This window comes from Sapajus apella, unplaced genomic scaffold (genome assembly GCF_009761245.1).
Source record: "Sapajus apella isolate SASKATOON/1434 unplaced genomic scaffold, GSC_monkey_1.0 scaffold10, whole genome shotgun sequence".
Classification (NCBI taxonomy): domain Eukaryota; kingdom Metazoa; phylum Chordata; class Mammalia; order Primates; family Cebidae; genus Sapajus; species Sapajus apella.
Genome location: NW_022436950.1, coordinates 21,502,518 through 21,514,805, shown reverse-complemented (window position 1 = coordinate 21,514,805; position 12,288 = coordinate 21,502,518). Strand labels below are relative to the sequence as shown.

At 45.9% G+C, this 12,288-nt stretch overlaps 1 protein-coding gene across 2 annotated transcripts; it reads left to right on the top strand.

Moving 5' to 3' along the window:
• The first annotated feature begins 934 nt into the window (after positions 1-934).
• Positions 935-11,708, top strand: CXCR2 (C-X-C motif chemokine receptor 2). 2 transcript variants are annotated; one of them, XM_032278262.1, is made up of 3 exons: positions 935-2,502; positions 5,418-5,469; positions 10,303-11,708. In XM_032278262.1, the coding sequence occupies exon 3, from the start codon at positions 10,407-10,409 to the stop codon at positions 11,280-11,282; it is 876 nt and encodes a 291-aa protein (XP_032134153.1). In that variant the 5' UTR covers positions 935-2,502; positions 5,418-5,469; positions 10,303-10,406; the 3' UTR covers positions 11,283-11,708. The 2 variants fall into 2 exon arrangements, with proteins under 2 accessions (XP_032134153.1, XP_032134152.1); XM_032278261.1 differs by having other exon boundaries at positions 936-2,502; positions 10,169-11,708.
• Positions 11,709-12,288: the final 580 nt, after the last annotated feature.

Sequence of the window (12,288 nt, the reverse complement as noted above, 5' to 3'; positions counted from 1 at the left end):
AATTTTGGAAACCAGTGAAAACTGGATAAAGCTCCTTCCTTTAGCCCTTCTTAGAATTACTTTTCTGGTTCCTTCTCATTTGGGTAGGCTAGTTATTCTTGAATTATTTTTCTTGAATTATTTTCAAGTTATTCTTGAATTATTTTTGATTTGACTATTTTTTTAAATTTCTTTTTCTTTCTTCTTAAGGATCTGACTTTAATGTTTATAGTTTATTTTAGCTTAATTTGATCCTTGGTTTTCATGGGTGAAGACTTTTGGCTTTTAGGAGTGAAGATTCTGTGTGAGTTCCTTAGTTAGAGTCTTTGTGCACTGGCTTTCCCAGATCTTGGTGGTAGCAGTTATGTACTTGGTGTGTGGGAAGGTTTACTGTCTCCTATGAGGTTGAAATGGCAGGAATCTCTTTAAACTTATTCATTCTCTGATTGTGTACTCTTTATTTATTTATTTAATTTTTCCTCAATATTTTATTTACTGAGCTGATCATTCAGGCTTCAGACCAGTAGGGGAAGTATCCCTGGGTAGGCATCAGTTGTAGCTAAAGCAGGTGGGTAGATGTAATACCCATGGTGAGCAGAGATCTCAGCCTTGATGAAGGTGGCTGGGAGAGATCTCAATTAGACGTGCTGAGGTTTTCTCAGGGTGAAGGGTAGGAGCTACCTCAGGACCCCCACCAGGCCAGCTGGAAAGCTATTCACCTCCCAGCCTCACTCCTGTCCCAGAGTTCTGGCTATTCAGATCAGACAGGCAGTTCTTTTCATCTGTAGAAATGTTGATATTCCAAGCAGAGAGGAATTGTGACTGCCTGTCATGCAAGCCTGAATGTGAAAAGTATTCCTCCCATGGGGATGCAATCACCCTGGTTTTTTCCAGGAAGGCTGTCTACATGTGCATCAATGCTACATTCCCTTGGGAGAAGCTCCAGCTCTGTCTGCAGTGGTATAGCAGGGGGAACAAGGACCCCTTCTCTAAGACCCTTCCCAATACTAGAGGCTGCCTGCCTTTTGGGGTAGAGATGCAAAATTTTCCTCCTCTGCCCAGCATGGCATTTGTATCTCTGCTGTAGGAAACTTCCCACCAGTGAAAAGATCTGGGACTCAAGGCCTGCCATTCAAATTCTTTTGTCCCACAGGGTATTCCCCTGATGTGATCTTCTCCCCCTTCCTCTAAGAATGGGACTTCCTGAGAGCCAGACTACAGTGCTCTTCTGGGTCTAGCCAGACTTTGGGCTGGTGCTGGGGAATGTCTACAAGGGATCCACTAATGTGACCTATCTTTAAGACTCCCAGCAGTAGATACCAGCACCACCTCTGACAGAAGTGGGAGGAGAGTGACATAAACTCTGCAAGGTTCCTTGGCTGTAGATAGGCTTAGAGTGCTGACTTTCTCGAATGCTGATTATAATTATAGTGAACTTATCACGTGGACAGACTCAGGACTTCTGGTTAGTCAGGGTGTTGTAAGCAGTGGTGATCGCTGAAAATAGGCAGCCGTTTTCTCCTTCCTGAGTCCAGTACTATTCTACCTAGAGGTGAGTTTTTTTGCCTGTCTCACAGAGTAGGCTGCAGCCTGCCACTTCTTTCAAAAGTTCTGTGGATTCTTCCAGTTTTCCTGTTCACTTCCTGTATTCGTTCCTGGAGAAAAAAATTCACAGTGTGAATCTCTACACACTACTCTGTCCTTCCAAGTGGGAGAGGCATGCTAACACTGCCTCAATCTGCTCTCTTAGGGGGAAAAAAAGCAGTCCAGTCTAAAAAAAATGAATTTGTTGGGTGTAGCAACCCAGAGGTCATTGGAAACCTTGGCAAAAGCTATTTCAGTGGAGGAGTAGGAAGGAAGGCAGTTGCAGTGTATTTGTTGAGCAGCAGAGGAAGCCGAGAGAGCAGCTGTGTTAGCAAAAGGGTACTAGGACAGAGGGAGCGTGATAAAGGCATAAGTAAGGTATGGTGGAAGGAAAAGAGCCAGGACAGAGTGGGGAGAAAGCAGGATCCTCAAGGATCAGAGAGGCAATGGGTCCCACGGTCAGGTGCAGGGGATTCAACAGAAACAGAAGGAGGGACATTTCTCACTCTGACCCTGGAAAGAAGGAAGAAACTGCGTGTGAGTTCCGACTAGTCTGTTGAGGGGGGCTGGGATGCCTGCATCTTCCCTGTTAAAAAAGGAAGTTCAGGTTCAGAACACTCTGAGACAGAAGGTGGGTAGGCAAATCTCCACCTTCAGACTGGCAGTCTCCTCCAGAAGCCATCAGACAGGAAGATGTGAAAATCCACAGCGCTCATCCCAGAATCACTAGGTGGCACCTGTCCTGGGTCAAAGTCCCAGGACAGACCTTATTGTTCCTCTGTAGGAACACCTCCCCAGGAGGGCCTCCTCGATTTCCCCCCTCTCAACCCAGAAGTTTCATCGTCCAGGCTGCTTCATTTTTTTTCTGTGTAACAGCTCTGACTACCACCCAACCTTGAGGCATATTGAAGACTTCGGTGGACACTCTAATAACAGCAGGTAGGTGACCTGTTCAGTCTGAGATGCTGGGGACGTGCTTCTAATGGAAGGGATCTGGAAATTTCAGCCTCTTCTGAGGCCCCTGAGAAGTATAGAACCTTAGAGCTAAAGACAACTAACTCTTCACCTAGACAGTGCTGTACGAAAGAATTTTCTGCAGTAATAGAATTGTTCCAGATTTGCCCTATCCAATATGGTAGCCACTAGTCACATGTGGCTACTGAGCACTTGAAATGTGACTAGTGTAACTAAGGATCTGAATTTTCATTTTCATTTTTTTCCCTTGTGTATGTGTGTGTGTATGAGACAGGGTCTCACCCCAAAGCCCAGGCTGGAGTGCAAAGGCATGATCTTGGCTTATTACAGCCTCAACCTCCAAATCTCAGGTGATTCTCCCACCTCAGCCTCCTAAGTAGCTGCAACTACAGGCACTACACTCAGCTAATGTTTTGTTTTGTTGATTTTTTTTTTTTTTTTTTTTAATTTTGTAGAGCCAGCATTTTACCATGTTGCCCAGGCTGGTCTCAAACTCCTGGGCTCAAGCGATCCACCCATCTCGGCCTCCCAAAGTGCTTGGATTATAGGCATGGGCCACCTTGCCTGGCCTTTATTTTAATTAATTTAAATTTAAATAGCTACACATGGCTAGTAGCTACCATGCTAGACAGAATAGACTTAGAAGAAGCTACACCAGGCATACACCAGGCCCAGAAAGAATGACTTCTCCAAGCTCAGAAATGGCAGAACCAGGATTAGAAGCCAGGTTTTTGTTTTGGTTTTGGTTTTGTTTGAGACAGGGTCTCACTCGGTTGCCCAGGCTGGAGTGCAATGGCACCTTACTGTAACTCCTGCCTCCCAATTTCAAGCAATTCTTATGCTTCAGCCTCCCGAGTAGCTAGGATTACAGGTGTGCACTACCACACCCAGCTAATTTTTGCATTTTTAGTAGAAACAAGGTTTCACCATGTTGGCCAGGCTGGTCTTGAACTCTGGCCTCGAGTGATCCACCCACCTCAGCCTCCCAAAGTGCTGGGATCACAGGTGTGAGCCACCACACCAGAAGCCAGTTTTTTAATTCACTCCACCCTATGTATAATCGCAGTGATCTCTATGGAAATGAAGCTGACCTAAGGGGCATGAAAAAAGAGGCTGACTAGGAAACGTCAAATCCGGACTCCCCTCTTTACATCCTTTGTGTCTGGCTGTCTGAGACACAGGGAGGAACCTAATGGAGCTCAGAAACTTGAGGCTGGGATCCTGCTCCTTATTACAGTGAACAGGATATGGGATTTGAGAGCAGATTTTTAGAAGTGTTTTAAACTGCTGAAAACCCAGTTCAGCTGTGTCACTCTACGTAAGTTTCTTAACCTCTCAGAGTCTTTGTTTCCTCATCCAGAAAGTGCCTACTTCATGAGGTTGTCCTGAGGATTAACTATATAAATTCTGAAAAGCACTTTGCCCAGAAGCCAGAACCTGGCAGACACTCAACATTACAGTTAATATGACAATTAAAACACAGGTCAAAGCAAATTAGATGTCATCAAAGTCAGCCTTGAAAGCAGACCCACTGCCCACTGCTTTCCCTTGACTGGGGATGTGGTGAGAGAGGCAGCATGTTATCAGTGAATAAGCTTTCCAGTAATGATGATCACAACAATGAAAGCTAACATTGTACTTTACATATATCTTAAGTGCTTTACAAATAATCGCACATTTCATCCTCACCACAATCCCATGAGTTGGATTTTGCATTGGCCCCATTTTACAGATGAGTAAACTGAGACTCAGAAAGGAAAAGTCACTTGCCCAGAATTGCTCAGCCAGCTCTGCTCTCATCTGCCTCTCTCCATGTGTAATGGGCCTCTATCTGGTTTTCGCATCAACTGGCCAGGTGGCATTGCATTCTTCCCCAGCACGAGAAAGAGATGTAACGAAGACTAAGAAATGTTTGCTGAACAGTTGGTCTCAAAGATTCTTTCATTGGGCTAGGTAGGCAGTTTAAGTGTGTCTGCCACAGGCTTTGCGTCCCCTCTGGGCCCTGGGATGCATGGAGCAAGAGACAGGGTAAGGAGTAATGGAGGAGAGAGCTTGGGAGGGAGCAGAATTAGCGTTCATGGCTCTACCTGGATTAATTCATTCACTTGTAATCAATAGCAAATTGATAAAATACATTCTTAGGGTCACTCAATACTGTTTTGAAAAGTGTATTTGGACTTGGGTGGGATCTTCACTTCTACCGAAAGGCTTTCTTTCCAAATTAGAGGGTCTTGGCTCCAAGGGTGGTAGCTCCTGCAGAATTGGGGTCCTCAGACCCAATGCTTAGTGTATGAACCAGGAAGGAATATCAATACTCTGAGATGGACTTGCGGTCAGAGCAGACAGTTGGGAAGTGAGGGGTAAGATGAAGGCAGGAGTGGGGCCAAGGAGTAGATGCATCAGGTTCAGGCAGGAACACCACCAGACTCACCAGAAGCTTCAGTCCAGCTCTGTTGTCTTGAAACATGAAAGACATTCAAGAGCTTTAGTACTATTGCCAAGGGTACGATGGGGGAACCTGAGGCAGCTGGAGTGCCAGGAGACTCAAACAGGGCAGCTGAAGGAGCCAGGCGCTCTGGGATACAGCAAAGATGAGAGAAATCCGTGCAGTCCTGGGCAAGCCATTTCCTTCTCTGGGCTTCAGTTTCCCCATCTGTAAAATGGAAAGACTAGCTAGAAAACCCATCAGGTCCCTTTCCAATATAAACTCTATGAGTCCATGAAATGACTATGCATCTGAGGGCTGACCTGGGAACTAATTATTCAAATTTATCAGAATCTCCCGCACCCTCAGGAGCTCCACCCCTGCGTTGCATTGAGCAATCTAATTCACCACTCACTTCCTCCACTGTGTTCTCACCACCACCTCCCTTTCATAGGCTGCAGCTGCTGTCCTGGAGGTGTTCTACAGGTGAAAAGCCCAGCATCCTGGTAAGTCTTGGAACACCCACCCTTCCCACCAGCTAGCATGTCTCTGTCCTCTGTTCCCCTTGACACTAAGCCTACATTTATCCCAAGCATCTCTCCCCACCCTTGGGGGCCCCTCACCCTCAACCCTTGGCCTCTTCATTTTCTCACTTTGGGGCTCCCCATGCCCAAAGGGAGAATCTCTGTTCCTCCCCCCCACAACCTTCTCCAACCCCTCAGGGCAACCAGCTGCCCATCCTCTTCCCTTGGCCTGGTGGCCTTCCAAGACTCAGCCAGCCCTCCTTGCCTGGGCTAGGACTGGGTCTGAGGATGGGCCAAGCACTGTTGAATTCCCACTTCCCTACACTAAATGCAAATATTTGTGGATTTTTTTTTTTTTTTTTTTGAGACAGTCTTGCTCTGTCGCCCAGGCTGGAGTACAGTGGCACGATCTCTGAAGCCTCCACCTCCTGGTTTCAAGCAATTCTGCCTCAGCCTCCTGAGTAGCTGGGATTATAGGCATGTACCACCATGACCAGCTAATTTTTGTATTTTTAGTAGAGATAGGGTTTCACCATGTTGGCCAGGATGGTCTCGATCTCCTGACCTTGTGATCCGTCCACTTCAGCCTCCCAAAGTGCTGGGATTACAGGCATGAGCCACGGCACCTGGCCTGTGGATTATATTTATAGAGAGAAAGAATACTGGAATTGTATTAAAATGACTGTTTGTTTTGTTGTTAAAAATATTGCCTTAGATGTTTGAGATCTTGTAAATGTCTCTTGTTCTATAGCATTTTTATGTAATAAATTAGAATTCACACTATCATCTATGGAATTTCCAAACTACAATGAGTCATTTGGGGGCTGGCATTTTTTTCCCTAAGTCAAGGAAGCCCCCATTTGATCCTGGAAAATATGACTGAGTGGTCAGCCGGACCCAGCAGTTGAAGGGTATTTGGTTTATCATCCCTGCAAGAGCTGTTTCTTTCATTCTGGGTCTAAGAAACAGCAAAAGGAAACAATGCACAAAACATCAGAGGATGTGAGTGCACAATATACAGGTTGATTTAATGATAGCTGAAGAACTTAGCTTATAAATACATTTAATATATGAGGTGCACTTTTTTTTAAGAGGCAGGGCTAGAGTCTGCAAATAATACAAGTGGAGCCCTTTACACCTCACTGGAACCGGAGCCCTGGTTGTACCACTTCTCCACCCTGAGATCACAAGCTTGTTGCTGAGTCTTCCTGTTAGGTCAGCTGATCTTCCTTGTGCCTCGGTCTTCTATGAACAGGGCCTAATCATATCGACTTATAATGAGCCATGGAGATCATGTACCTGTGAGGACAATGTAGACCTCAGATGTGTCACCTCCTTCCCTTAGTTTGTCCCTCTAACTGCCAAGTCATCCTCTGTAGAGATTGGTGAACTAAAAAGCAAACATCAACAACAAACACCCCTACTCCCTACCCCAGGAGCTGTCAGTCACTGGCCTGACCTCGTTCTCCTTGCTGAGCTCTCTACCTTCTGTCCTGAAGAGAATGTGAGTGGACCATATGCAGGTTGACTTAATACCATGCTCTCCCTCTGGAACCTCAAGTTGACCCATAATGCCTGGGAACATGAGCTCACCCATACACCTCCAGCCCACCCCCAGCACAGCTGAGCACTAGATTATCCACAATGAGGATTTACCTGTGAAACATGCTCTGCCACTGCTGTCTGTGCTGACAAAGCAGTTTCTGCCACAGCCCCAGCCCTGGCTTCTCACAGCCAATGCTTACATATGCAAAGCTCTGCTCTCTAAGAGCACAAGCTCTCTGCACCCAATATGCCCTATATCTACTCTCAAAGATGGGTCTGCTCCTGGGTCATTTGTTCCCTTAAGAGCATCTGTAATCAGCTGCTCTCAGAGGTGATCCACCTTTGACCTCATGACTTCATTGGACATACTCTGGGCCTCTAATCAAACTTGTTCTCGACAATGGGACTGCAGAGCTGGTGACTTCTTTCAGGTCTTGCTGACCATACTTGGTCCAGTAAGCTGTATTCCCAGCCCTCTCACCGCCTCCTCAGGCTTCTGGCCAGGCAGGGCCTGACCGTCATCACCACGCCTCTCTAGGTTCATCAACTGATTGAATCTTCTCTATCAGTTGCCTTGGCATGCTGGGAATGCAACTTATCTGGCCCCCGTCTCTTAAAAGGGAAAGTAATTGCTTCTCAGGAAGGAGATGGCTGAGAATTCCAGGACTCTTGGAGGAAAAGGGCATTATTTTTTCAGTTTTGCTTAATCCTCTTAAGCTTTCTTCTTTGCTACATATGATGGATGACAACAGAGACTTCCTTTCTGCTAAAGAGAAATCCTCCCTAGGACTTTTGTTGTTATTGTTGTAATATTTGTGTTTGCTTTGCAAGGCTCTGCACCCTTTGGTTAATCTTTTTCTTGAGACGTAAGTCACATACCACAAAAGTCACCCATTTAAAGTTTTTAATATATTCTACAACCTTTGCCTCTAATTCCAGAACACTTTCATCACTCAAAAGAAAATTTTCATACTCATTACCATCCCTCCCCCAACTCCCCTTGCCCCTGGCAACCACCAATCTACCTTCTGTCTCTACTGATTCAACCCGTTTGCCTATTCTGGTCATTTCACATATATGGAATCACACAATAGGAAAACCTTTGTGTCTGCCTTCTTTCACCTAGACTAACATTTTCAATGTTCATGTTGTATTGTGTATCAGTTCCTCATTCCTTCTTATGGCTGAATAATATTCCATTGAATGTAATACAGTCCTAAGTTGCTTAACAATGGGGATACGTTCTGAGAAATATGTTGTGTAAACATCGTGGAGTATATGATTTATAGCATGGGCTATATGGTAAAGCCTACTGCTTCTAAATACTCAATACTGTAGGTAATTGTTACGCAATGGTAACTATTTGTATATCTAAACATAGGAAAGAACACTAAAAACGCAGCATAATCTTATGGGACCACTGGTATATGTGATCCGTCTTTCAGTTGCTCATGATTGTGCCTCAATTTGTCTGTCCATTCATCAGCTGATGGATATTTGGTTTGTTTCCACTTTTTGAACTTAATGATGAATGCTGCTATGAACATTAGCTTTCAATTCTCTTGGGTATATACCTAGGATGGGGTTGTTGGTTCATGTGGTGGGTAACTCTATGTTTAACTTTTTTGAGCAACGGCTAAACTGTTTTCCAAAGCAGCTGGGCCATCTTTCATTCTCACCAGCAATGTGGGAGAGTTCTGACTTCTCCACTTCCTCACCCACATTGTTCTTGGGCATCTTTTTCTGAGTGTGCCCAGCCTGGTGAGTGTGAGGTGAGTCCTGGGGTGTTTGGTTTCCTGGTTTTTCTCTGACACTGGGTTCCATCTGAGGGTAAGTTATGGACTTGGACATGGTTGGTGGTAGGATTGTCATCCCTTACTCTAAGGAAATGACAGGAGGGTGATCTATTTTGTGGTTCAAAACAAAGCTAATTAGGGAGCTGTTTGCTTTAGTTGACTTCTTCTTTAAGAAACTGGGATACATTTTTTTTTTTTTTTTTTGAGGCAGAGTCTCACTCTGTCACCCAGACTGGAGTACAGTGATGCAATTTCAGCTCACTTCAACCTCCATCTCCTGAGTTCAAGCAATTCTTGTGCCTCAGCCTCCCGTGTAGCTGGGATTATAGTTGTGCACCACCATGCCTGGCTAATTTTTGTATTTTTAACAGAGACAGGGTTTCACCATGTTGGCCAGGCTGGCCTCGAACTCCTGACCTCAAGTGATCTGCCTGCTCCCCAAATAACCTGTTACATTTCCACCCACAGAGAGAATCAGGCAGCCCGCTTGCTTATTATTTTTAATATACTTTTCCAAACTACACACACATTCCCAGAACTGGCCTCCTTCTATCCAAAAGAGAAATGCTGGGCATTACTAATTAACTAAAGATTCTTCTAGCTCGAACCTTCCAAAACTCCATGCCAATATTGTTCAAACCATTTTCCAGAATATGTCTTTTGAAATAACTTTCAGAAAATTGGACAAAGGGATTCGTGTTTCAGCTTTATAGTCAAACCACAATCTTTTCTGAGGGTACAGCCCAGTTGGAGGACCTGCTTAATCCCCTGACTAAACACTGAATGGAGCTGAGTGCAGTGGCTCATGCCTGTATTCCCAGCACTTTGGGAGACAGAGGCAGGAGAATTACTTGAGTTCAGAAGTTTAAGACCATTCTGAGCAACATAGCAGGACCCCATCTCTACCAAAAAAAAAAAAAAAAGAAGAAGAAGAAAAGAAAAGAAAAAAAGAAAGAACTGAGTGGTGGCTCACATTTCTGAACATTAAGCCGAGCCTTAATAGCCAAAGATGCTCACCCCTGAAGGATCCAGGTAGTATTGTGTGTTCTGTGGGGATTCTCCAAAGAGAACTTTCTACAAAGTTTTAGGTGATGGTGATGCTAAAAGAAATGCTAAAAATTTATCTCTTATATGAAAGAGAACTATGGTCCTTTCATAAAATGTACCATTTATCACCAAATTTATCTCATAACCTAAGAGTTACTACTTACAAATTTGAAGGGAAAGTTACTTCAATGTAATACTCAAGCCAACACAAAGAATCCTATACCAGTTTCTTGGGTGGATGGGCAAGAATCTGGGGAATTTACTGTGCAGTAACCCTCATCTCTCTCCTATAGGTCAGGATTTAAGTTTTCCTCAAAAATGGAGCATATTAACTGGGCTGACTACGGCCTCGAAGGTCTCTTTGAAGATCTCTTTGAAGATCTTAGTAATTACACTTACAGCTCTGACCTGCCCCCTCTTCTGCTAGATGCTGCCCCATGTGAGCCAGAATCCCTGGAAATCAACAAGTATTTTGTGGTCATTATCTATGCCCTAGTATTCCTGCTGAGCCTGCTGGGAAACTCTCTCGTGATGCTAGTCATCTTATACAGCAGGGTCGGCCGCTCTGTCACTGATGTCTACCTGCTGAACCTGGCCTTGGCTGACCTGCTCTTTGCCCTGACCTTGCCCATCTGGGCTGCCTCCAAGGTGAGTGGCTGGATTTTTGGCACATTCCTGTGCAAGGTGGTCTCGCTCCTGAAGGAAGTCAACTTCTACAGTGGCATCCTGCTACTGGCCTGCATCAGCATGGACCGCTACCTGGCCATTGTCCATGCCACACGCACACTGACCCAGAAGCGCTACTTGGTCAAGTTCATATGTCTCAGCATCTGGGGTCTGTCCTTGATCCTGTCCCTGCCCGTCTTGCTTTTCCGAAGGACCATCTACCCACCCTCTTTTAGCCCTGTCTGCTATGAGGATATGGGCAACAATACAGCAACATGGCGGATGGTGTTGCGGATCCTGCCCCAGACCTTTGGCTTCATTGTGCCGCTGCTGGTCATGCTGTTGTGCTACGGATTCACCCTGCGCACGCTGTTTAAGGCCCACATGGGGCAGAAGCACCGGGCCATGCGGGTCATCTTTGCTGTGGTCCTCATCTTCCTGCTCTGCTGGCTGCCCTACCACCTGGTCCTGCTCGCAGACACCCTCATGAGGACCCAGATGATCAAGGAGACCTGTCAGCGCCGCAATGACATTGACCGGGCCCTGGATGCCACCGAGATTCTGGGCATCCTCCACAGCTGCCTCAACCCCCTCATCTATGCCTTCATCGGCCAGAAGTTTCGCCATGGACTCCTCCGGATCCTAGCCACACATGGCCTGATCAGCAAGGACTTCCTGCCCAAGGACAGCAGGCCTTCCTTTGTTGGCTCTTCTTCAGGGCACACTTCCACTACTCTTTAAGGCCTCCTGCCTAAGTGCAGCTCCGTGAGTCCTCCCTTCCCTTCAGAGTTGCTTTCCAAGCCTCAGGTCCACCGGTTCTTCTTGGTCTCAGAGTCAGTGCAGCCCCCACTGTGATCACAGGAAGCAGAGGAGGCCATGTTCTTACTAGGTTCCCTTGCATGGTTTAGAAAGCCTGCCCTGGCGCCCCACCCCTCACCATAATTTCTACGTCACCTGCTGGAGCTCTGTCCATCCTGCCCCTGAGCCCATGGCACTCTGTGTTGTAAGAAGTGAAAATCTACACTCCAGTGAGACAGTTCTGCATGCTCTTTAGGATGGCTAGTATCAAAAGAAAGAAAATCAGGCTGGGTGCGGTGGCTCAGGCCTGTAGTCCCAGCACTTTGGGAGGCTGAGGTGGGCAGATCACTTGATATCAGGGGTTCAAGACCAGCCTGGCCAATATGGTGAAACCCTGTCTCTACTAAAAACACACACGAAAACAATTAGCCAGGTGTGGTGGCAGTTACCTGTAATCACAGCTACTCCAGAGGCTGAGGCAGGAGAATCACTTGAACCCAGGAGGCGGAGATTGCAGGGAGCCGAGTTCACGGCCCTGCACTCCAGCCTGAGCGACAGAGCGAGACACCATCTCAGTCCATGAAGATGTAGAAGAGAAACTGGAACTCTTGAGTGTTGGTGATGGGAATGTAAAATGGTGCAGCCACTGTGGAAGATAGTGTGGCAGCTTTCCTCAAAACAGCAGACATAGAATTACCACACGATCCTGCAATTTCACTTCTAGGAATTGACCCATACCCAGTGAAAGCAGGGACTTGAACCAGTATTTGTGCACTAATATTCATAGCAGCATTATTTACAGGAGGCAGAAAGTGGAAACAACTCAAATGATCATCAATGAATGAATGACTAAACGAAATGTGGTATGTACATAAGGAAGTATCCTTCAGCCTGAGAAAGGAATGAAGTACTGATACATGTTACAACATGGACGAAGCTTGAAAACTTT

Coding starts and splice junctions, on each gene's coding strand:
- CXCR2 (XM_032278261.1), top strand. CDS start 10,194: ATGGAGCATATTAACTGGGCTGACTACGGCCTCGAAGGTCTCTTTGAA.